The sequence below is a fragment of the Anomaloglossus baeobatrachus genome, chromosome 1, assembly GCF_048569485.1.
Source record: "Anomaloglossus baeobatrachus isolate aAnoBae1 chromosome 1, aAnoBae1.hap1, whole genome shotgun sequence".
Taxonomy (NCBI): Eukaryota; Metazoa; Chordata; class Amphibia; order Anura; family Aromobatidae; genus Anomaloglossus; species Anomaloglossus baeobatrachus.
The window spans coordinates 660,698,679-660,725,064 of NC_134353.1; the positions used below are offsets into that span (position 1 = coordinate 660,698,679).

A 26,386-nucleotide genomic window follows, 5' to 3' on the forward strand; every position below is an offset into this window, starting at 1 on the left:
CTCTCTGTCTATCATCCCACCCGTTCTCTACGCTCTGCAAATGACTTTCGACTAACATCCACACTAATTCGAACCTCCCACTCCCGAATCCAAGACTTCTTCCGAGCTGCACCAAACCTCTAGAACACTCTACCCCAAGAAGTTAGGACAAATCACAACTTACTCAGCTTCAGACGCTCCCTAAAAATGCATCTTTTTATGGCGGCCTATCACACTCCCTAGCCAAACTAATTTCACCTAATCCCTCTACAACTTCTCAGAACATAAACCCACGTCAAACTCCATGGCACCCAAATGCATCTCAAGGCTCTCGCCAACTGGTCCAGGCAGCCATTATCTATCCCCCATGAGATGGCTGGATTGTCATTGTAAATAAGCACTTGTACCTTGCCCATTCCCCCCTTCTCATTGTAGATTGTAAGCTCTCACGAGCAGGGTTGCCATTTTTCCCTTTAAATATTGTATCTTCTATAATTGTTACTTGTTTGTATATGTTTATGTATATGATATGTATATGTATATGAGCCTCCTGAATTGTCAAGCGCTGCGGAATATGTTGGCGCTATAGAAATAAAGATTATTATTATTATTAGAAATAACAATTCTCTTTCCTCTGAAATGTTTTCTCTAAAGGACTTCTGTCTTTTTAGGAGGCAGCTTCTTTCCCGAGGGTGTTCCTTGGAGCTACATTGTCTTTCTCACAAGTAAGTTCTAATCTGGAACCAGTACGTTCACATCAGAGGTAGAATGGTAAAAAGACGGCCTCATTTAGTCTAGATGACGTTATCGGTACATTTTATCACAGCAAATGGCATGTAAGGTAACCCCAAATCAGCAACTCTGCCCCCTACTCCATATCGGACCATTAGATTAATGTGAAGAAGATTGCAGCTAAGACAAATTACCGTGCATTAGGTTTTAGGTACTTTTAGGCCGTACCCTTCCTGAGCGAACCAAGGAGGGATTGGTACTTTTTAATCCTGTCATGCTTTGTGAACCGTCCAGCAACAGATAAGGACCTCTGCAGGGCAGTGATGTATTACAGCAATGTCCTCTGGTTAAAAGAAACCTGCAGGAGTGGCTGTGGGTACGGTGTGGTTGCCATGGCAACAGTATCACCGCATCTGATGGTTTATCTTCTGCCGCTGATTGTAGATTTCATTGTCCCTTAAAAAGATGAGTTAAACAATAGGGCATTTCTGATGACATTCCTTTTCATATTTAAATGTTTTTGGGGTTTTGTTTTGTATGTCCCCCTCCACCCAACCCCTCAATTTTCCTTATCACTATTTTTAACAAAAAGATCAGAAATCTTGCAATTTTTGCACTGGTCTTAATACCTAATATAAGAAGCATACTTACTGATCTGTGCAGAGGAGGCTTCAGCAGTCTCATTATGATCTCAGACAAGAATACAATGAGTGATAACATGTATACACAGAAGATAACACTGGATCCACCCTGTAAAATAGGTAATAGTCACAGCTCACCTCTTCTCCCTCCCTTCACAGTTCCCTTTATCCAGATTAGTGCATTCTCCTATAAAGCTTCTATACACACAAACTCTGAGACAGTCTTTTGCTACTAAAACTGGAAGATTTTAATTTACGGTATTTTTTTATAGCTAATGATATGGAAAAAAAATATTTTTCAAAATGTAACAAGCACAATGTATGCGGGATTGCGTAGTTAGGGTTAACAGGAAAATTCAAAAATCCCTTAAAATCCAAAATTTTATTTATTGATAGATTAAAACCACCCAAGTGAACAAAACACCATAGCAAAAAAATTAATCAAGGGTAGTTATACACAGGGACTTCAAACAGGGCCTCGGATCTAGTAGGCAGCGGGTAGCAGTAGAAACAGAAAGCACATGATTGCAGCATATAAGGGTAAATCCTACGGTCTTGTTGCGGTCATGTGATTTGGGCTGGGAGTTTGCTCACATGGATGTGTTAGTGAGTGTATTCACATACGTCACCGTCACGTGACCTCCTACGTTTGCATAGCAGCAATGGCAGCATAGCAGCAATGGTAACCGTGCTTTCATATCGCAGACCGTAGGATTTGCCCTTATATGCTGGGATCATGTGACCCTCTGAGTTTGTTCACGTGGTGGTGATAGTGATTGTATTTATTTACGTCACCGCCACGTGACCTTCTGTTTATATGGCAGTAATGGTAACTACCTCTGCACATGTTTTTATAAGGGCATACATACTGATTCCAGTGTTGTGTCCTTTTGATGACGTTGAGAAGTTCCCGGTGTTCAGCTAATGAGGTGCGAGAGGCGTTAGCGTTGTCCAGTGAATCAGATATGGGAGGGCGTCACCTAAGTGTGACGTATCACGGAAGTAGAGTGTGGGAGACTCTAGTGTTTATCGGAGTAGTCATGTGCAGTTTGATTTGGAGGAGAGAGGCTCAATTTGGCTTTTGTTGGAGATTGAACCCTCCTACTGTGGGCATGGGTATTTAAGTCAGGGACTCCATAGAAATGGCAACGACCATTGAGGATACCTGGACCTTTTCTCCCTCCCCCCCCGAGCCTCCTGATGATCCGTTGTGGGCAGGGAAACTCGTTGAGGCTGTGCATATTTGCACCGACAATAAGAGAAGTGTACCTTTTGAGCAGTATGTATCTATTATCAATATGCACAATTTGCTAAAATTCTGCTTCTGTTATGTGGACTTCAGCATGCGTTGTTCCCATATTTTATATCTTTGGTCTGTTCAGTTACATTAGTCCACAAGGGCTTTGTGTATAGAGTAGTGTACTGGTTTGTTTATTATAACATTGACCTTGTTTTTAAGGGAACTCGTTTGGAGAGCATTTCTCCTTCCTTGTGCCCACTGTGGATTTCAGGCTTCAGTGTACTATACTATACCGTATATAGGGCTACAGCAGGGCACAGTAGAGTGAGTCGATGAGGAAAGGGGGCGCCACGCTAAGTTAGGGTGTCGTACCCTCCGTTGCAAGGTAGGAGCGAGTCCTAGGGTATCAATAGGGCTATTATCCACAGTCCCAATCAAGGGTATGTGCTTGCATGTATAACTGCTTTCTGTTTCTACTGCTACACGCTGCCTACTAGATCCGAGGCCCTGTTTGTAGTCCCTGTGTATTAGTACCCTTGATTAATTTTTTTGATATGGTGTTTTGTTCACTTGGGTGGTTTTAATCTATTAATAAATTAAAATTTTGGATTTTAAGGGATTTTTGAATTTTCCTGTTAACCCAAAAACATATTCCCTGTAAGGCCGAGTTCTTACTCTAAGTTAAACATGTATGGGAAAAAAGTCCAGAACTTGCACATATAATGCATAATTTATACAGATCATATATATATATATATATATATATATATATATATATATATATATATATATATATATATATATATATATATATATATATATATATATATATAAATATTCCTATGGCAAAGTATGCAGATGTGTGACATTCAATTCCATATATTCTGGCAGGCTTTTGTCTTCATACACTAGGGAATTTCCCCAGAGTAATGGTACCAGGGCTTAGACAGACATAATCAGCATAAATTCAATTTCACTCTGCTTCTTCTATTGCTCTTTTACATTCCTATTTTTACCTTTCTAGTATATGGGGCTGAAGTTCTTTTGAAGGTGACTGGCCTGGGTCCACTGGAATACTTCACATCAGGATGGAATCTGTAAGTGGCTGATATTGGACAGCTAGTTGGCTGGGAGGGACGGCCGCGTTGGCTGGGAGGGACGGCCGCGTTGGCTGGGAGGGACGGCCGCGTTGGCTGGGAGGGACGGCTGGATTAAATGGGGGGGATGGACAGATTTATACTAACAAGTAGTCGATAGAAACAGATGCTGATGTGTGTCTGTGATGGCCATTTTCCAACCAGTGGAAATTTGGAAATGAATTTACTATGGCTAAAATTATTTGATAGCATAATTGTGCAAGCTTTACACTTACAGGAGTTATACGGGTATTTGCTTATTTTTTGTTTTGGAGCTAAGAACTTGTAGGCAGGTAGTTTCTCTTTGAAAATAAGTTCCTGTACATCACTGCAGTCTAGCATTGCTAGCCATCTGTGATTTGTAATGATACTGTGATTGTTGTAGGGCCGTTGACCTCACTATAAGGTTTATTTCTGTTTATCCTTCACTCTTTGCTTGTGTCTTAGGTTTGATTTCTCTGTGACCATGCTGGCTCTACTGGGGCTCCTAGCTTTGGCCTTTGACATGAAGCCTTTCTACTTCATTGTGGTGCTGAGACCTCTCCAGCTGCTCAGGTAACATCATAGAAGAAATCGAAGAGCTTGTATGGAAAGTAGTAACGTATCCCCTAACCTGGGCCTTCGGGATTTAGTGTGTACCGTAATATACTTTATGTAATAGACATTCTGCTATTTACCAGGCTTTTTAAATTGAAGAAGCGTTACAGGACGGTTCTAGACACCATGCTTGAGTTATTGCCAAGAATGGCCAGGTAATCTATATCCTCCATAGTCATGCTTTGTGCTCTGTCCTATAAAAATACTGAATATTTTCTTCTCTCTCCGCAGCCTGGGACTTACCCTGCTTATTTTTTATTATTCCTTTTCCATTGTGGGTATGGAATTTTTCTCCGGCGTGCTTTTCCCCAATTGCTGCAAGTGAGTAGTTTAGACTGATTGCTGTAAGGTGACTGTGTTTCGTGTGGCCTCCCTGCTAAAACATCCAGCTTGTACATTGTAGGGTAGAGAATGCAATATGTAGCACTGACAACCTTGGTAGATATTGTGATATAACCCATAGCTAAATATAGGAATTTTGAAATGGAAAGAAAAATAGTATCACTATGTAATTTTTTTTTCTAGCACTAGTACTGTTGCAGAGTCTTATCGTCTGCTGAACCACACGATCGGCAATCGGACGATGATAGAAGATGGTTACTACTACCTGAACAACTTTGACAATATCCTCATCAGCTTTGGTAAGGGGAAGCTGAATTAAAACACATTTTTCTATGTTTTCTGTTCAAGAAATAATCTTCTGAGCCTTTTAAATGCAGCTTAGTAGTTAAAGTGGTTATCCCATGTGAGAAGGCTTCCTTTAAGTGGTCGAAGTGCAGGGACCTCCTGTTCTCGCCAGGTAAAGGAGCCAGCACATGCACAAATGTATGTTGCTAGAGTTTCAATACAATTTTCTAGTTGGTGGAAAGCAGGTGTGCATTCTCTACAATGTTGGGATACTAAAGGGCCATTTACACGCTGCGACATCGCTAACGATATCACGGTGTTTGTGACGCACATCCGGCGTCGTTAGCGACGTCGTTGCATGTAACACCTATGAGCGACCTTAAACGATCGCAAAAGAGGCAAAAATCGTTGGTCTGTGACACGTCGTTCATTTACCAAAAATCGTTGTCTAGTCAGTAGCGAGGTTGTTTGTCGTTTCTGCGGCAGCACACATCACTATGTGTGACACCGCAGGAACGAGGAACCACCTCGTACCTGCGGCCGCCCACAATGAGGAAGGAAGGAGGTGGGCGGGATGTTACGTCCCGCTCATCTCCGCCCCTCCGCTTCTATTGGATGGCTGCCGTGTGACGTTGCTGTGACGCCACACGAACCGCCCCCTTAGAAAGGAGGCGATTCGCCGGCCACAGCGATGTCGCAGGGAAGGTAAGTCCGTGTGACGGGTGTAAGCGATGTTGTGCGCCACGGGCAGCGATTTGCCCGTGACGCACAACCGGCGGGTACGCTCGCTAACTATCTCGCTAGTGAGATCGCAGCGTGTAAAGCACCCTTTAGTCCTTCATTTAATGCTCAGAGTGTGATGAGAGTGGGATTAGTATAATTGCAGTGATTTTCTCGGCTGAGAATACAGTCGTGTGACAGTAGCCTAATAGTGTTTAATTTTTTATGTGCAGTGACTTTATTTGAGTTGACGGTGGTGAACAATTGGTACATCATCATGGTGAGTGTTTTATCCAGATATACTTTGAGAACTGGTAGCAATTAACATGTCTTTAAAGAGGTATTTCCATCTCTAAGATCCTATCCCAATATGTAGTAGGTGTAATTATAGTAATATTAGCAGATCCCTCCAATTAGAAATGTAGTATAGTTCACCTGACTCACTATGTCACTTACCTCATGTGCAGGGCATTGCAGTAGCTTAGGTATCCATGATTATGACCACTAACAACTAACTGTTATTATATGTTTGGTCGTAACCATGGACAGCTGAGCTACTGCAATGCCCTACACATGAGATAAGCGACGTCGCTAATTAGGAGAACTATAGTACATTTTTAATTGGAGGGATTTGCTAATATTATTTATTATTATTATTATTATTATTATTACACCTAATACATACTGTAATAGAATCTTGGAGATGGGAATACTCCTTTAATTCTTTTGCCATGCTCACATCTGCTTTTAATTAGGATACATTCTATACTTTGTTTTTTTTCTTGATAGGAAGGAGTTACATCCCAAACATCGCACTGGGCACGACTTTACTTCATGGTGTTTTATATAGTCACCATGGTGAGTAAAACATACCATATTAGTCATACTTGTGTCATCCGTCCTGTTTATTATTAAAACAGTTGTCCACTTTTGGGGACAATTTTTCATTTTTTTTATTTTTTTACATATGCATGTAGTTTTGGCTAAAAATCATTGTTGTCATTGAGTTTCATTCACAATTTTGCACTGTTTCTCTTTTATAGCCTCTTTATTGAACTGTCTATTCCGGGTTGCTGATTGCAGAATGGGTTTACTGAAAATCTGTCAGTGAGCTGGTTCTCACTGACTAATGGGAGAGTTTCTAACTCTTATCTGTCTTCTTCTGAGCTCCTCTCAGCTGATTTATGACAACAGACCAAGTCAAAGCTGACTATGCCGAGAAACAAAGAGCCTGTAAAAGACAAACCGTGCAACACTTTTAATGAAGGAAACCAAAAATTATTTTCATTCCAAAAGATAAAAATTTAAGTAAAAAGAAACATTTTCCCAGAAGTGGACAACCCCTTTAACATCTCCATCCTTCATACACTCCTAGGTTGTCATAACCATTATTGTCGCCTGCATTTTGGATGCTTTTGTTTTCCGAATGAATTACTGCAGGAAGAACAAAGATGTGGAAGGTAAGTCTTTGCTTTCTTTTGGTAACTTATGTAAATTACAGACTTTTCTATCGCTTCATTGGGGACACAGGAAAATATGGGTGTATGTGGCTGCCACTAGGCAAGAAAGAAAGTTCCTCCTCAGTATGATACACCCACCAACCGGAGCCAAGCTGATCATTTTTAGCTTAGTGTCCGTAGGAGGCAGACACAGGGCTGCAATTAGCTCCATTTCTACCTTTTAGACTTCTTTTTTCATTTAATGATTTCCCTGTTTCTTTCAGATACAACTTTTGACTTGGGCAACAGGCTGTAACCACTCACCCTGTTTTCTGATCTTAGAGACAGAGAGAACAGTGTGGTCTCACCCACATTATACCCTCTTGGTCCGTCCGGCAGTGCCTTACCCCCCTAACACATCAAGAGTATCTCTGGGCAGCCAGGCAGTTAATCCTTACCACCATTCCCCTGCCTGCTTACCCCTCAGAACCTAATGTGCAGGGACGAACGACGACCCTGTACCTTCCAGATGCCCTACAGACAAAGTCTGGGACGTCTGGTGACAGTCTTCCATCCTCAATCTGTGAAGAAGGATCTTAGAGCATTCAGGACATGTATCTTCCCCTCTCCCTAGGCCCGGCCAGTATAGGGAACTCCAGATTGTTTGTTTTACAAAAAAGAAAGAGAGGTCCCAGGTGTTTCTCTTTGCCCTCTCATTCTTCTCCCTCCTGTAGCCTTTCTGCGCCTCCGTTTTATTTTTTTTCTGGCTTTACCATTGTTTACCCTGGCAGCCACATTTCAAAATTTAGTCCCCGGCTTCCACTGGGCCTACTCCTATGGTTAAACAACGATCCCGATAGTCAGGCCAATCACACGCGAAGACTCTCCTGCTCCCGCCACTCTCAGCCAATGAGTTAGCTTGTCTCATGCAGCTGCGTGGGAACCCTGCTCGCGTTTTCAGTGTCACCTCCTACTTTTTCTTTCTGCCAGCGTCATCATTTCTACTTCCCAGCAGCTCCATTAGCCCTAAAGATCCCACTGTCCAGCAGACCTTGCAGCCCTCTACAGTAGTCCACAGAATCACTGTCTCAGTAGCCCTTTGGTGCACAGGCTACAGAACAGGGTAAGCTATGTCTCCTTGGAGCAGTTTCATTACTCTAGCATTCCCTTTCTGCTTCTGATCTCCCAGTCTACCTACTGTGCAATCTCATCTGGCGCCCTCCACTACCCACAATATGAGCGCGCTCCATTTCCCCTCCCAGAGAAGATGAAGCTCGCAAGTTAGTCCAGAAATGTCTTACTGTTATTACCTTTACTCTAATGGCATCCAGACCATGACCACAGGTGTGGAGCGTTTACCTTCCGATTTACCGCCTGGTGCCCTGTCCACTAACTATAGGGAGTCAGACCCACCATCTACCATGAACCACATAGCTAACCGCAGCAGTGGTCCAAGCGTTTGCCCACTACCCAGTCAGTACATCAACTTTCATATCTGCGCTTAATTCTTCTTTCATACAGAAACCGTTTCATCCACAGACACAGTACGAGAGCCTTTTCAGCTCAAATTCCGGTACCCGATCCTCATGGATGCGAGTCCTCTTTTACTGCAGGAATTTGTATCCTTATTCAGCTTATCCAGTGGTAGGAACTTTCCACCTGAAGAGTTCATTCCACCATGTGGAATTCCTAACTAGATCTGCCACTGCAGTTCACAGAGTCAGCCCAAGTTTTAGTTTTCTCAGATGGTCGTGTCGACGAAGGTGCCTTTGCCTATCCAGTTTTCCTGCACCAGGTATCCTTCTGGAGTTCCTTCCATGAATTGTCGGATCTCGCGGAGCAGATAGCCTATATGAGTAAGAAGCTTTTTTGTTCTCTCCTTACAGCTGCTCATTGTGACTATTTGTTGCGCTGTGAAATATGTCAAGAGCACTAGTTCTGCATTCGGCAAATTTGGTGCCTTCTTTCTTTTCCAGACAATCGCCTGTCTAAGACTGTAACGGACAAAGTTTTTCATTTTCTTGGTCCATTGGTAGAACAGTACCATTTTTCCCCACTCTGATTCTCAAGCTTTCAGATTGGTGTGTCACACTACACCTTCCAAGATGGAGACTCCACTATGTGGGATATCCTCCACGGGACCTGAGGGTCTTGTACATCTGCTCGTTTACTTTTCTAGACCCCTTAAAGGGAATCTGTCAGCATGTTTTTTCTACCTCATCTGAAACCAGCATATTGTAGGCAAACAGATGCTGAATTTAAAGATATATCACTTAGATTACTGTCTGCAGCCATTCTGACACAATCAATATTTTTAGCATTAGTCATGTAGCATAGTCCAGAGAGCTGCCCCTGCCCACTCCAGGCTCTCTATAGAGATTGTATATTGACAGTTAGGTGTCATTCACAGGAGGGGGAGTGCTGGACTGCCAGGCGTGTGACTTTGTAGTGTGAGCAATGATAAGGGTCCTACTTCTTAAACTAAAATAGCAAATCACATTTTTCTTTCAAAGATCGATCTGAACGGGTTAAAGTAATTCCTTAATCCAACCTAGCGCATAGCAGTCTAGAGCACACTGTTTTGATCCACACTTGCTGGAGTCGTTCTTTCAGAAGATTTTTCTCCCTTTGCTTCTAAGTTTTTGTGCAATTTCACTTTTCCCAAACGCTTCCCTTCTTCATCTGGAACTCAAAACTGTCTCAGAGCCCATCTTCTTTTTTTACTTTCTGTCATACCTCCCTCTGCAGCGAATAGAATTTGCCACAACTCTCATCTTTTGAAAAGGTGGAACCCTATCTGATTTGGTCACAGCTGAGGCTTCTGGTTATCGTCTGCATAATGTGTGGTATTTTCAGCAATTCACATTCGCGAAGCAAGTTCTGGGCCGAATACTTCCTTACCTATGATGGACCTTCGGCAGGTGATACAATCCCCTCTCCAGTCGATTCTCTTTCATATAAGTTACAGCAAAGAATCCCTGCTATCAGTCTGATTACTCCAGGGTGTGCTATTGGATCTCTCAGTTCATTACAAGTCCTGCAACATTCAGTAGGTCTTTTGCGCTGTTCATCTTCCTTGTCATCTGGATCTGGAAGGATCATGGTATTCGCGTCTACGGAGGTATTCAGCACGGTCGCTCAGTAGTTAGCACTGCAGTCTGTCAGCGCTGGGATAGTGGGTTCAAATCCCACCAAGTACAACATCTGCAAGGAGTATAGTCTCCATGTCTTAGTGTGGGTTTCCTCCGGGTACTCCAGTTTCCTCCCACACTCCAAAGACCTTTAGATGGGTAATTTAGATTGAAAGCCCCAATGGGAACAGTGTTGTTGATTTATGTAAAGCGCTGCAAAATATGTTGACGCTATATAAAAATAAAGATTATTATTATTACTGTCTCGTGGGGAAGTCATCTTCTCTTGCATGCTCCTCAGGGAAACTTCTTTATCTGGTTTGCCTTTTATTTTCTCTCCTAAGAGCTCCCAGTTTCTCCAATCAGTTAATTGATCTTTATCAAAGCAGGTAAACCCTTCTTCCTTGCTACCTATCCACGGTCATGTCAGTCTCGCCTCTCCTCCTAACCTTTTGAAGTTGGACCTTGTCCATTCAGTTCCTCAGTTATGTCTAGGTCACGTCTCTGCCCTTAAAGCTTTTCAAGGCAATCTATCGTCCCATTGACGGTTCAAGTTTTTCCTGTCAGATGGTCATGATTGGTAAATTATTATCAGCCTCCAGTTCCCTGCGGGACCTCACCTAACACCCTATGGCGTTTCCCTTTTGAATCCATCCTCTTTCTTCCGTTGTTTCTCGGAAAGTATTTTTTTTTTCCAGCAACTATCAATTCTATGGGTGTGACTCAGAACTAGCAGTCTTGTTTTATCGTTCTTCCTTGCTGACTTTCACCTAAACAGGCTGTCCTATATCCGATTTTCCAAAAGATAGTATTCTCCTGCTCTGTTCTTCTACTTCTCATCTCCTGCTTGGTCTCTAGGACATATTATACCTTGTCAATGTGTGTCTCCGTGCTTCTTTCTATCCAGGACAGCCTTCTTATTTACTCCAATTCCTTGTTCGAGTCTTGAAGAGTACTCCTAGTGGTTTCCATCATTCTGGATGCTTATTGGACAGAGGTTAAGGCTGGCGTCTTCTGTGCCTAGACCCTTCATCGTCATATCTTTATTGGCATTTCACTAGGCTTTTTCTTGGTTATCAACTCTTACCTGCCCCAGGTCCTACTGAATACTCTCATCCTTCTCTGGCGGTTCAGGCCTAGGCACAGGGGTTTTGAAATTGCAGTGGCCAGTTTCCATCCTGAGAATCTTGCCTCTGTTCTGTTTTTTTTTTCTAGGCCTTTCTCTAACCATGCTTGGGGATTGCTTTAGGATGTCCCATGGTTTCCTGTGTCCCCAAATGAAGCAATAGAGAAAAGAAGATTTTGGATGTTCACCATAAAATCTTTCTCGGAGCCTTCATTGGGGCACACAACACCCTCCCATTTTTAGTTTTTGTTGATCCAGTCTCTCTTTTATTTTAGGTTGCTTCTCCTACTGTATGCACTTCACTGATCAGCTTGGCTTCAGTTAGTGGGTATATCCTACTGAGAAAGTGTTAACTTTTTTTCTTGCCTAGTGGCAGTAGTATAAACCAATTGTTTCCTGTGTCCTCCAAAGAGATAGAGATTTTACCCAAAAAGTACCCAAAATCCTTTTTTTGCACCATAGGCCTACATCTAGACAGTCTTGTGCTCATCAAAGTACTTCTATGAATGTCCAAACAATCAACAAGTTATTTTTCTTTAGTATGATTGTTCTAGGCAAACTTGACTACTGTTTATCAGATGAATTGTAAAAATATATTACCAACATTGGCATTTGTGAACAGAGGCACATGAATGAAATGTGATACTTATGAACTTCACTATGTGTTCTTATTGGGACTTTATACTTGTTTATTAATATAGATGAAAAAGGGATCACTTTGGAGATGGAGGTGGGCAGAGAAGAGCTGACAACAATCCTAAGACATGCGCAAAACGGCGAGGAGAAAAACCAAGTGCGAAAACTGCTCTCTCACTTACAGGCTAATCAGGTTAGGCATGTGGCTTCATTCTATAGTCTTCTATTTTACAATGCATAACAATGAGGATGATGTAAAGGGTTCTCCTTTTATGAAACTCCCACTGTACCCTAAAGGGGAAAAGTGGTCTTCCATCTTCTGTTATACAGGGCAGAGATGTCTCTTGCTCTGATGGATCCAGTCCTTCTTCAATGTATTTTATGCCAGCCATTCCTTTGAATGGTTGGCATGGGGCATAACATTTCCCCTGTATAACTGGCTGTAGATGGATCATAATTCTCTGTCTGAAGTAAGGTTGTCTTGTTGACATAATCCATATAAAATTGAATACACCAGGTATGTTTTACACTTGTGCTCAAATTTACATACCCCACAAAGACTTTGTAAGATGTATATTAGGAACCATGAGTGATGAGACAAAACACGTGTCTGTTATGTTTAATGTGTTTCAGTTTGAAATCTTATAAATCCTACAATATATAAAGAGCTTCTCCTTACTGGGCATGTTAAGACATCCTTGCCGCTTTGTCTGCACGAAACCCTTGTATATTTCAGTAGAAGTATCTTGTCTTTCGTTGCATCCAGAGAAATGTTCCTAGCAGTTGTCTGAATTTTTGGTACCATATTAAAATAATTCATTATTGTCTATTTCTAGATCAGTTTCAACTAAAAGGAGAAGGGTAGGAGTGGGACTGGGATTCTCTTTTAGCAGTTATCCAAAATGTCCATCATCACATATTTCAATCTGCAACCCATCGTAGCTATGCATTAGGACAGGTTTGCTGAATAAGCACTGCACAAGTTCAATTGATCTGAGCTATGAGTAGATTCATGGCTCCCAACCATCACTGATTTGGGGGAGTTGTCCCAGGAGGTCTGGGTTATGACCCACCTTTCACCCACGTTGCCTTCTACAGTAAAGCCTTCACTCTTCTTCACTGACCTGTTCATTGCTCTTCCATTGTTCTTTTCCCCTAACTCAGGGGCGGGGCCGGCATCTCCCTGCTTTGTTTATACTTAGTCATTAATAAATCAAAAATTAATCAAATAAATGTTCTCTTTTCTTGTGATCTGGTCTTCCCGGGAATCAAACCGCAAACCTGAATCATGGAAGGAAGCAGCAAAATCAGTGAGCTCCAGACTGCACTGTAGATAATGGGAGGATTTTCTATATTTAAAAAAACAATTACAATAGGGACATTTTTAATGCACTTTTATTTTCAGAAACATCACAAATCAGCAAATAACGGACATATTTGGTGCCCCAAATATGTCCGTTATCAGCTGATTTGTGATGTTTGTTTATGAAAATAAAATTTTCGGAACAATCCACACAGTACAGTGAAGATTATGTTGAATGGCGTAAAAATTGGCGTAATTTTTTTTTCTTGCCTTTTAAACACCTAGAAAATATAATAAAGATGGAACACTGAGTCTGTGTTCACACACAGCGTAAATGCTGCATTTTTTCTGCTGCTTTTTATCTGCTTGTTTTCTTCAGGTGTCTGCACCACATGATGCACTATCATTCTTCTTGATTATAGTTGGTTTTTTTCTACATTTTGTATGCCTTTCCTTTCCTTGTTAAAAAAAAAAATGCAACAAAAATGTATTAACCAGAGAGGATTATTATCGCATAGTTTTGGTGCGTACATCTGCAGAAAACATGCAGATAAAAAGCTACAGACAAAATGCAGCCTTTATGCTGTGTGAAAACTGCCTTAGGCTAGGTTCGCACACTGCGTCTTTTTGACGCTGCGTTTTTGTGCGTTTTTGGCCGCTAAAAACGCACAAAAACGCACCTGCGTCGAAAAAACGCATCAAAAAACGCATGCATTTTTGCCGCGATTTGGTGCATTTTTGGCTGCGTTTCACTGCGTTTTGATCTCTGCGTTTTGCTGCGTTTTTCCAATGCATTGCATGGGGGGAAAACGCAGAAAAACGCAGGAAAGAACAGACATGTCCATTTTTTTTTTTAACTCAAAAACGCAGGTAAAAAAAACAGATGTGTGCGGACAGCAAAAATGAAAACTCATAGACTTTGCTGGGGAAGCAAAGTCCTGCAGTTTTGAGGCCAAAAACGCACCCGAAAAACGCGCAAAAACACCGCGAAAAACGCACTGTGCGCACATAGCCTTACAGATGTGCTTGGCAAAATGGTACTTAAAAAAAAAAGCAACAAAAAAAAACTACATCTCATCTTGTGAAAAAGCAAGGCCTCATATAATGAAGCTTATGTAGAAATGAAAATGGCTGGTACAACTATGAATGAATGTACAAAAAATAAATTCGGAGCAGTCAACCCAACCATCCCAGATAGAGCTGGACAGTCCCAGATTTTGGTCTACGCCCTGCTGCCCTTGGGTGTCTGCTGAATGTCTCCCGCTGTCACCATGCCCCAGTGACATCTCCTCCTGCTATGGAAGTAGAAGAAAAGTCAGGTTGACTCGTTAACAGCAGGGCAAAGAGTCTGGCTGAGGAGAATGGGATTACTGCTAACCATGGAGGCCTGAAGAGGAACAAAAAGCCCATTCTGCTTAGTCGGGCAAGGAGAGATGTTATGTTTTTTTGTTTGTTTTTATTCTTGCTTCAGCTCTGCTCCATAACCAGTTGTAAAACTGTTGGATTAAGTGAGCTGTCCCTCAGCATGACAGGAACTTGGTTTTTCATAACTCAGAGATACCTGTGTTCAGCAGTATTTCTTTATTCAGGCCATCCCAATTTGTGGCTAGGACACTTGCAGCTTGAAATATGTAATGGTAGCCATTTTTAACAACAAATTCTTTTGCTGTCTCCATGCTTCAGTAAACTTCAAAGACAGTGCAGCCGGAATGAAATACACAAGGGTTCCTCAGAATGTGAGAACCTCACTGACTATGTAGGCTAGAGCTACACCTAGATTTCTTACAGCAAGAATCTTTTGCTATAGAGAATCCTTGTCAATCAATTTTGAAGTTGTTTTCAAGTGATTTTGATATTACTTTATTGAAGAGAAAAAAAAGCTTACTACTTTTTAAAATTTCTCTGAAATCCCGAATGGAGCAATTGTAGTTACAGATGACGTACTGTTTCCCCAAAAATAACAGTCTTTTATAATAATATTTTTCCTCTGAAAAACGCACTAGGGCATATTTTCTTACTTTTGAGGTAGGTCTTTTTTTGGGGAAAGACGACTAAGCTTACCCCGAAAAGAAGGCAGACACTTCCCCCCCCATTCCCTGGAGAGTCACACTTCCAAGACCCTGCAATTCTGCGACGCAATCAGGTCCTCCACCCAATTTGTGTGTGATACTAGACAGTCTGTGTGTGTCAAAGTGGAGGGATACTGGACCTGTGTATATCTGAGAGCGGGGGGATACTGGACCCGATGTTTGCATGTTAGCAGAACCATGAGGAACCTGACAGCGATGCACAATCACTGTGAAAGAGCCCATCCACAGTTGGCTGTTGCCAGTTGTATATTAAATGTGATATTTTTATTTTTGTGGGGGATGGGCTGTCTTCTCTCTTTCGAGGCTGTCTTCTCTCTTTCGAGGCTGTCTTCTCTCTTTCGAGGCTGTCTTCTCTCTTTCGAGGCTGTCTTCTCTCTTTCGAGGCTGTCTTCTCTCTTTCAGGGCTGTCTTCTCTCTTTTGAGGGATATCTGCTTTCTTTAATGAAGTGTCCTACTGTATTCTTTAACTTTTTTAGCTGCCCAGACAGTTCATTATTGAACTGCAACTAGGGCTTATTTTTAAAGTAGGGTGTACATTTTTAGCATACTCCAAAAACACTGAAATTCCTGCTAGGGCTTATTTTCAAGGTAGGTCTTCATTTTGGGGAAACTGTATGTATGTAGGTTTCTGAAGGCCTCATACTGTCATCATTATTTTCCAGGTAATATTCCTTCATTATAAGGAAGTTTTTGCTTTTTCAAAACTCGCTTACGATATATATCAAAGACTCTTACATTAAAGCTAGTGATAGTATAGTTTAGACTAGTCCGGCCAGGTGTCTATATGCCCCAAAATAGTTTTGCTATAATCATACCACCTAAGCATGACTTGCATCTTATTCTCCCTACCTATCATGGCTTCAGTGCCAGACTATGTATGTTAAAGTGAGATTCCCTGCACTGAAGCTATGACTGGGGACAGTAAACATGTGAGTCATGCTGAGGTGGAGTGACTACATCACCGGAGGCTGTACTAGTCCTGGCGAATACACGCCCAACTGGACTTGTCCTTGTCGACTTCCTCATACATGTGAATCCTCCAATGTGAACTGCAGGGAAAGTCAGGAGACCCTATAAATACCAGATGGTCGTTCAGTCCAGTCAAATTGCAGGTTTGCTACTGGCACCTAACCTTTAGGGGTTGTTCTCTGTTGATGTCCATAGACGTTCCTTTCATATTGGCTCCTGGATAAGGTCTTAAAATTTGTGATATTTTAGTGGTGTTCCTGTATTCAGCAGCAATCAGACTATGGCTCTCAGACATGTTCCTTTATTTTTTGCATTGTGAATTATTCTGAATTCCTTTTTTGTTGTATTCAACCTTCTCAACGTCCGTCTCTCTAAACCATTTGTGTTTTAGGCTTCTACTGTACTGTTTGTGGGCAGAAGATCCCAAACAAAGAGTGACCTTAGCATGAAGATGTATGAAGAAGAAATCCAGGTGAGACCGGAATCTCCTCTGCTTCATTTTCACTCTTCTTATACCATAGACTTGTGGTGGTCAGTCTGCTAAGCTCTAATCGTATATGACTATGTAGTCCATCAGGAAGAATAATATAATTGTAGGCTCCATCTACACGTGGAAGTTGCTGTGATATTATTTTTATTAAAATCAAATTTGTTATTAACTTGCTGACACTTTCCATTTTAACCCATTTTCAAAAGATTATGTTGACGTTTCATGATTATGATTCATGCAGATTTGTATCTACTGTATGCATGCACAAAATATACAGTGGGTACAGAAAGTATTCCGACCCCTTTAAATTTTTCACTCTTTGTTTCATTGCAGCCATTTGGTAAATTCAAAAAACTTCATTTTTTTTCTCATTAAAGTACACTCTGCACCCCAACTTGACAGAAAAAAACAGAACTGTAGAAATTTTTGCAAATTTATTAAACAAGAAAAACTGAAATATCACATGGTCATAAGTATTCAGACCCTTTGCATAGTATTGAGTAGAAGCACCCTTTTGAGCTAATACAGCAGCCATGAGTCTTCTTGGGAATGATGCAACAAGTTTTTCACACCTGGATTTGGGAATCCTCTGCCATTCTTCCTTGCAGATCCCCTCTAGTTCTGTCAGGTTGGAAGGTGAACGTTGGTGGACAGCCAATTTCAGGTCTCTCCAGAGATGCTCAATTGGGTTTAGGTCAGGGCTCTGGCTGGGCCAGTCAAGAATGGTCACAGACTTGTTCTGAAGCCACTCCTTTGTTATTTTAGCTGTGTGCTTAGGGTCATTGTCTTGTTGGAAGGTGAACCTTCGGCCAAGTCTGAGGTCGAGAGCACTCTGGAAGAGGTTTTCTTCCAGGATATCTCTGTACTTGCCGCATTCATCTTTCCTTCAATTGCAACCAGTTGTCCTGTCCCTGCAGCTGAAAAACTCCGCCATAGCGTGATGCTGCCATTACCATGTTTCACTGTTGGGATTGTATGGGGCAGGTGATGAGCAGTGCCTGGTTTTCTCCGCACATACTGCTTAGAATTGTCACCAAAAAGTTCTATCTTCATCTCATCAGTCCAGAGAATCTTATTTCTCAGTCTGGGAGTCCTTCATGTGTTTTTTTGCAAACTCTATGTGGGCTTTCATATGTCTTGCACTGAGGAGAGGCTTCCATCAGTCCACTCTGCCATAAAGGCCCGACTGGTGGAAGACTACAGTGATAGTTGACGTTCTGGAGCTCAGTCACAGTGATCTTGGGGTTCTTCTTTACCTCTCTCACCAAGGCTCTTCTCCCACCATTGCTCAGTTTGGTTGGACGGCCAGGTCTTGGAAGAGTTCTGGTGGTCCCAAACTTCTTCCATTTAAAGGGAACCTGTCACCTAGAATATGCGATCTGACATATTAGCAGACGCATATTTGCCCTAATAGCAGCTCCCTACCCATCCCTGTGGTGTAAACTTGTGTAATAGGAAAGTAATAAAAAACGTTTTTTCTTTTTCGCTCCTAATTGGGAGACCCAGACAATTGGGTGTATAGCTATTGCCTCTGGAGGCCACACAAAGTATTACACTTAAAAGTGTAAGGCCCCTCCCCTTCTGGCTATACACCCCCAGTGGGATCACTGGCTCACCAGTTTTGTGCTTTGTGCGAAGGAGGCAACACATCCACGCATAGCTCCACTGTTTAGTCAGCAGCAGCTGCTGACTATGTCGGATGGAAGAAAAGAGGGCCCACACTAAAGGGCCCCCAGCATGCTCCCTTCTCACCCCACTTCATGTCGGAGGTGTTTGTTAAGGTTGAGGTACCCATTGCGGGTACGGAGGCTGGAGCCCACATGCTGCTTCCTTCCCCATCCCTTTTTACAGGGCTCTGGGTGAAGTGGGATTCTATCGGTCTCCAGGCACTGAGGCCGTGCTCCATCCACAGCCCCTGGTACTGCTGGACATGGAGCGGAGTATCTTCAGGGACATGGCCCTGCTACATGGAGGTACTCGGTGTCCCTGTGGGGACCGCGCAGACACACGGCAGCACTGCTGGGTGTGTTAGTGCGCCAGGGACAGCGGCGCTGTCCGCACTAGTGCCATCGCACACCACAGCGTTGCTGGGTGTGTTAGTGTATTGGGTGACTACCGCGCTAACGCCGCTGCCGTTTTTATTTAAGGCGCCGCTGGGAGTTGTGGTGCGCCGGGGACTTCCGCGCCGGCCAGCACTGATATGCCGGCCGCGCTTATTAACTCGAGTCCCCGGCTTCTGGGCCTAGTCTCCCTTCGTTACCGCCCACAGCCCTGACAGTCAGGGTAGGGGCGTGACGCTGCATAGCACAGCAGCGCTGAGAGCTGGAGTATGTTTTGCATACTCCACCCCTCTCACTGTGTGCACTGTGAAACCGGATTCCCGCACTTTCTCAGGCACGCCCACGGCTTCCTTCTCTATACAGGACGCCGGCAGCCATTAGTGTCAGTTTTCTGTACGATACAGAGACAAGTGTGGAAGACCTTGGCATTCTGATAGTCACACAATCGCTGCAACAGGCGTTAAAGAAAGCACCTGTGGTGCTAACCCCACTAGTGCAGAAGTGCACTTATAGATATGCTTCTACTATATACATTGCACTGTTTGGTCGCACGTTGTATATACCCTCCTGGATTGTGCGGAGGAGTTATCAGCATATTCTCTGTGTAAAACAAAGGTGCAGAACCACATGTTTTTCTATGCAGCCGCTACAGCATGTACGGCTATACGGCCGGCAGGTTACATAGACCCCCATTGTATCCAACTCAGCCGGAGTCTCTGCTAATGGCCAGAGGATGAGGACGGTGTCTGCAGTATTTACTGACAGATTTTCTGAGACTAGGGCTATGATACTAGAAGCCTAGCAGTCCGGACATGTCTCTCACAACATGGGCACTGTTGAATCATTGATCCATGGCCCCCCTCAGTGTGAACAACTAACAGCTCCGGGAATGTCACACGCATCCCAGAGTCACGGCTCTGCACAGACGTCAGTCCCAGACAGCCTAAGCGGGCTCACTATGAGCGGCCCTCGGTTTCATCAGGGTCCTAGCAGAAGGACTCTCTGTGTAATGAGGCGGAAGTAGCGGCTCAGGATTCTGATCCTGAGACCGCTCTCAATCTGGATACACCTAATGGTGACGCCATAGTGAATAATCTTATAGCGTCCATCAATAGAATGTTGGTTATTTCTCACAGCTCCTCCAGTGGAGGAGTCAGCTTCACGTATTTTTCTGGACCACTCTGCCTTCAGAGAGGCAGTCCAGGAACACCACACTTATCCAGATATGCGCTTCTCCAAACGGCTTAGGATACACGTTATCCCTGCCCCCTGACGTGGTCAAGGACTGGACCCAGTGTCCCAAGCGGCATCCTCCAATCCCCAGGCTTGTAGCTAGATCCATAGTTGCAGTGGGAGATGGAGCTGCACTTAAAGATGCCACTGACAGACAGATGGATCTCTGGTCTAAATCCATCTATGAGGCTGTCGGCGCACCGTTGGCTCCAGCATTCTCACCCTTGGGGCACTCCAAGCTATTTCAGCTTGTCTTACACAGATTGACACGGTTACACGTACATCTGTGCCGCAGGTGGCATCCTTAACCTCTCAAATGTCTGCATTTGTTTCTTACGCGAGTCAGGTTGCCCTAGACTCTGCGAACCGTGCGGCAGTAGCCTCCGCTACTCCGTGTTTTTAAGCAGAGCCTGGTCTGCTCGTTAAGTGAATGGACGGCAGATTCTGCTTCCAAAAAAGGGTGCTTAACCAGTTGCCTTTTCTGCTGACCGACTGTTTGGTGAGCGTTTGGATGTAACCATTAAACAGTCCAGGGGTAAGGATTCATCCTTTCCTCAGCCCGGACACAACAAACCCCAACAGAGCAGGAGGCAGTCGGGGTTTCGGTCTTTTCGAGGCTCGGCCAGGTCCCATTTTTCCTCGTCCAATGTGGACTCAAAAGGATCAGAGGAGCTCAGATTCTTGGCGGGCTCAGTCACGCCCAAAAAAGAGAGAGTCTGAAAACCCGCTTCCAAAGCGGCTTCCTCATGACTTGCGGCCTCCTCTCTCCGCATCCTCGGTCGGTAGCAGGCTCTCCCGCCTTGGCGATATTTAGCTGCCATAGGTCAATGACCGTTGGGTGTGAGACATTCTGTCTCACGGGTACAGGATAGAGCTCACTTCTCGTCCTCCAACTCGATTCTTCAGAACTTCTCCACCTCCCGGCCGAGCCGCTGCTCTTCTGCAAACAGGGTGCACTCTATAGGCAGAAAGAGTGATGACCCCCGTTCCTCTTCAGGAACAAGGTCACGGTTTTTACCCCAAATTATTTGCGGTGCCTATAAGAACGGGCCGTTCCGTCCCGTTCTGGATCTAAAACTGCTCAGCAAGCTCGTGGACACCAGGCGGTTCCGGATGGAATCCCTCCGCCATGTCATCGCCTCAATGTCCCAAGGAGATTTCCTAGCATCATTACGCATCAAGGATGCTTATCCACACGTGCCGATTGATCCAGAGCACTAGCGTTTCTACGCTTCGTTATAGGAGACGAACACCTTCTGTTCGTAGCTCTACCTTCCGGCTAGCGACAGTCCCACTGGTCTTCGCCAAGGTCAGGGCAGCAGTAGTCACAGTCCTGCACTCTCAGGGTCACTCTGTGATCCCATATTTAGACGATCTACTTGTCAAGGCACTCTCTTAGGAAACATGCCGACACTGCCCGAACGTTGCGCTGGAGACTCTCTAGAGTTTTGGGTGGATCATCAACTTTTTAAAGTCAGATCCGACCCCGACCCTATCGCGAACATATCTAGGCATGGAGTTTCATACTCTCTCAGCGATAGTGAAGCTTCCGCTAGACAAACAGCATTCACTACGGGCTGCAATCTCTTCTTTAAGAACCAGTCGCACACATTGAGACGCCTCATGCACTTCCTACGTAAGATGGTAGCAATGGAGGCAGTTCTTTTCGCGCAGTTTCATCTGCGTCCACTACAATGTGACATTCTCCGCCAATGGGACGGGGAGTCGACCTCCCTCAACAGAGTCGTCTTTCTTTCTCAGGCGGCCAAGGACTCTCTACGGTGGTGGCTTCTTCCCACCTCATGGTCAAAAAGAAGGTCCTTCCTATCCCCATCCTGGGCGATGGTTCCGACAGACGCCAGTCGATCAGGGTGGGGAGCAGTTTTTCTCCACCACAGCGCTCAGGGTACGTGGACTCAGCAAGAGTCCACCCTTCAGATCAATGCTCTTGAACACAGAGCAGTGTATCTTGCCCTACAAACCTTCCAACAGCAGCTGGAAAGCAAGCAAATCCGACTTCAGTCGGACAACTCCACAGCGGTGGCATACATCAACCACCAAGGAAGAACGCGCAACCGGCAAGCCTTCCAGGAAGTCCGGCAGGTTCTGATGTGGGTGGAAGACACGGCATCCACCATATCCACAGTTCACATCCCAGGCGTGGAAAACTAGGAAGCTGACTTCCTAAGTCGCCGGGGTGTGGCCGAAAGGGTATGGTCTCTTCACCCGGACGGGTTTCAGGAGATCTGGCGCCGCTGACAGAGGCCGGACGTCGATCTAATGGCGTCACGGCACAACAACAATGTGCCAGCTTCATGGCACGGTTTCACAATCATCGAGCTCTGGCGGCAGACGCCTTAGTTCAGCATTGGTCGCAGTTCCAGCTACCTTATGTGCCACCTCTAGCATTGTTGCCCAGAGTGCTGCGTTAGATCAGGACCGACTGCGGCCGCGCCATCCTCGTCGCTACAGATTGGCCGAGGGTGTTGTGGTTCCCGGTTCTGTGGTGCCTCACGGTAGGCTAACCGAGGGCACTACCAGACCAATCAGACTGGCTGTCTCAAGGGCCATTCTTCCATTTGAATTCTACGGCCCTCAACCTGATGGTGTGGCATTGAGTCCTGGAACCTAGTGTCGTCAGGGTTACCTCAGGACGTGGTTGCCACCATGAGACAGGCTAGCATACCAACGTCCGCCAAGATTGACCACAGGACGTGGAAGATATTCTTATCTCGGTGCTCGGCGCAGGGTGTTTCTCCCTGGCCGGTTGCATCGTCTATGTTTCCTTCCTTCCTGCAATCTAGGTTGGAAAAAGGGTTGTCGCTCAGTTCCCTTCAGGGACAAGTCTCAGCGCTATCTGTATTTTTTCAGAAACGACTTCCTCAGGTACGCACGTTCCTACGGGGAGTTTGTCTTCTCAGCACTCCGTACAGGCGGCCGTTAGAGCCCTGGGATCTGAACAAGGTTCTAATTGCTCTCCAGATGCCGCCTTTCGAGCCTTTGAAAGAGGTCTCCCTTCCCGCTTTTCTCGGGAAGTGGCCTTCTTGTAACGGTCTCGTCTCTTAGGAGAAGTTTCCGAGCTAGCAACGCTCTCATACAAATCTCCCTTCCTGGTCCTTCACCAGGACAGGGTAGTTCTGCGTCCGATTCCGGAATTTCTCCCTAAGGTGGTATCCCACTTTCATATCAATCAGGATATCACCTCACCTTCTTTGTGTCCTCGTCCAGTCCATCAATTTCAGAAGGATTTGCATCTGTTGGTTCTGGTGAGAGCACTCAGGTTCTACTTCCCGCATGGCGCTCCTGCGCCACCCGGATGCACTCTTTGTCCTTGTCGCTGGTCGGCGTAAACAGTCGCAAGCTTCTGAATCCACCCTGGCTCGGGGGATCGAGGAACCAATTCTTGAAACCTACAGTTCTTCTGGGCTTCTGGTTCTCTCAAGGCTGAAGGCCCATTCTACCAGAGCCGTGGGTGCATCCTGGGCATTACGGCACCAGGCTACGGCTCAGCAAGTGTCAGGCACCTACCTGATTGAGTCTGCATACTTTTACCAAGCATTTTCAGGTGCATACCTACGCTTCGGCAGACGCCAGCCTAGGTAGATAAGTCCTTCAGGCGGCGATTGCCCACCTGTAGGGAAGGGCTGTTTGACGGCCCTATCACGAGGTATTCTTTTACCCACCCAGGGACTGCTTTTGGACGTCCCAATTGTCTGGGTCTCCCAATTAGGAGCGAAAAAGAAGAAGGGAATTTTGTTTACTTACCGTAAATTCCTTTTCTTCTAGCTCCAATTGGGAGACCCAGCACCCGCCCTGTTTTCTCGGGGTTTTTCTGTTTTTTCGGGTACACATGTTGTTCATGTGGTATGGTTCAGTTCTCCGATGTTTCCTCGGATTGAATTGGTCTTTAAACCAGTTATTGGCTTTCCTCCTTCTTGCTTTGGCACTAAAACTGGTGAGCCAGTGATCCCACTGGGGGTGTATAGCCAGAAGGGGAGGGGCCTTACACTTTTAAGTGTAATACTTTGTGTGGCCTCCAGAGGCAATAGCTATACACCCAATTGTCTGGGTCTCCCAATTGGAGCTAGAAGAAAAGGAATTTACGGTAAGTAAACAAAATTCCCTTCATTACTTTCATATTTCCTATGTAAATTACAGAGCCTCTGGCCCCATGGGCGGCGCCTTGCCCTATGGGCGTCTGCATACTTTCCGTGGTATCACGCCCCTGTGGGCGTGATACCATGGAGTCACATGAGCGACGTCCCCGTCGCTCATTCTATCCTGCGCACGTTTATACTTACCATTGCGGCAGGCTTCTCTTCCGCTTTCTCCTTGTCCATTTCAGATGCGCACTGCGCATGCGCAGTGCGCTTTTGAAGCCGGCGAGTGAATACCCGGAAAAGAAGCGTGCCGCAATGGTAACTATAAACGCACGCAGGATAGAATGAGCGACGGGGACATCGCTCATGTGTCTCCATGGTATCACGCCCACAGGGGCGTGATACCACGGAAAGTTTGCAGATGCCCATAGGGCAAGGCGCCGCCCATGGGGCTAGCGGCTCTGTAATTTACATAGGAAATATGAAAGTAATAAAATGTTTTTTATTACTTTCATATTACACAATTTTACAGCACAGGGATGGGTAGGGAGCTGCTATTAGGGCAAATATGCGTCTGCTAATATGTCAGATCGCATATTGGAGGTGACAGGTTCCCTTTAAGGATTATGGAGGCCACTGTGCTCTTAGGAACCTTGAGTACTGTAGAAATTCTTGTGTAACCTTGGCCAGTTCTGTGCCTTGCCACAGTTATGTCTCTGAGCTCCTTGGGCAGTTGCTTTGAGCTCATGATTCTCATTTGGTCTGACATGCACTGTGAGCTGTGAAGTCTTATATAGACAAGTGTGTGCCTTTCCAAATCAAGTCCTATCAGTATAATTAAACACAGCTAGACTCCAGTGAAGAAGTAGAACCATCTCAAGGAGGATCACAAGGAAATGAACAGCATGTGACTTAAATATGAGTGTCTGAGCAAAGGGTCTGAATACTTATGACCTTATGATATTTCAGTTTTTCTTGTTTAAAAAATTTGCAAACATTTCTACTGTTCTATTTTTATTTTGTCAAGATGGGGTGCAGAGTGTACATTAATGAGAAAAAAATGAACTTTTTTGAATTTACCAAATTGCTGCAATGAAACAGTGAAAAATTTTAAGCGATCTGAATGCTTTCCATACCTACTGTATATAAATTCTATGTTTACTTGCAATTAAACTCCATTTGCTTTATTGTGATTTTCTTTAAATAAAAAACCTATTCTGTCTTTTCTGTATTTCTTCTGATAATACAGGAATGGTACAAAGAGCACAGACAGGAACAAGGGAAGAAGATGGTAGAGCTCCAGCCTACCCAGGGGGTCCCACGTCCTCGATCCAGTACTGTTAACTAAACGTGGCCACCACTTCTTATGACTATGCAATGGTGTCAGTATTAATATTTAAACTTTGCTCTGCGAGCTAGTAACCAGAATATTATATTCTAGGAAGGTGTGATCTCTACAGACCTACAGTAGAAGCCTTCTCTAGACTCACATGAAGTACTGTTAACATGTCCAAGAGCTATATTACTGGGACATATTAACACTTTATTTTATATAAGACCTTTCAATGTTTTTTTTAATGAGGCCTAAGCTTCATTTCTTAGGTTTTTACTGTGAAATTGCAACCCATAATCTATTCTGTTGGATGGGTTTCTGATTTCTTCTATAACACTATAAGGTGAATTGGACACTTTCTACAGATGTTCTCCAGCCATTATGAAGGGCATTACCCCATTACAGACAATCGGACCTCATTTTTAGTGTTCCTGTGCTGGCCACCTCTCGAACTTTCCTCATTCATTAGTTCTTTCTCCAGCAGTGAAGATGCACAGCTATATATAGATACCTATATTTGTAACATATTAATAAATTTCTTTTTTAAGAACGTCTAGTGTGTTTTGTTACTATAAGGCATTGTATTTACACACACACTTATTAGGGTAGGTATGCATGAATGTATGAAATATAAAAAAAAGCTTTTTTTTTTTTTTTGGTTATCTGTATGCCATTTATTTTTATACAGCAGCAGTTATTCTAATTTTCTAAGATTAAACACCGTTTTCTATGTTCAAGAACTGCAATGTATCCTTAAATATTAGATGCTATATGAACGCTCCTTATGGTATCCAGTTTTTTCAT

General features: G+C 44.1%; 1 protein-coding gene across 1 annotated transcript in view; it reads left to right on the forward strand.

The window, feature by feature from the left end:
• Positions 1–26,132, forward strand: part of TPCN1 (two pore segment channel 1) — a 126,225-nt gene extending 100,093 nt beyond the window's left edge. Inside the window, exons 17-28 of the mRNA XM_075341680.1 lie at positions 651–704; positions 3,617–3,689; positions 4,176–4,283; positions 4,409–4,480; positions 4,557–4,646; positions 4,851–4,966; positions 5,906–5,952; positions 6,462–6,530; positions 7,048–7,132; positions 12,070–12,197; positions 16,758–16,838; positions 25,499–26,132. Coding sequence (XP_075197795.1) covers positions 651–704; positions 3,617–3,689; positions 4,176–4,283; positions 4,409–4,480; positions 4,557–4,646; positions 4,851–4,966; positions 5,906–5,952; positions 6,462–6,530; positions 7,048–7,132; positions 12,070–12,197; positions 16,758–16,838; positions 25,499–25,597 — 1,022 coding nt within the window. The 3' untranslated portion in view covers positions 25,598–26,132. The remainder of the gene's footprint in view (positions 1–650; positions 705–3,616; positions 3,690–4,175; positions 4,284–4,408; positions 4,481–4,556; positions 4,647–4,850; positions 4,967–5,905; positions 5,953–6,461; positions 6,531–7,047; positions 7,133–12,069; positions 12,198–16,757; positions 16,839–25,498) is intronic.
• Positions 26,133–26,386: the final 254 nt, after the last annotated feature.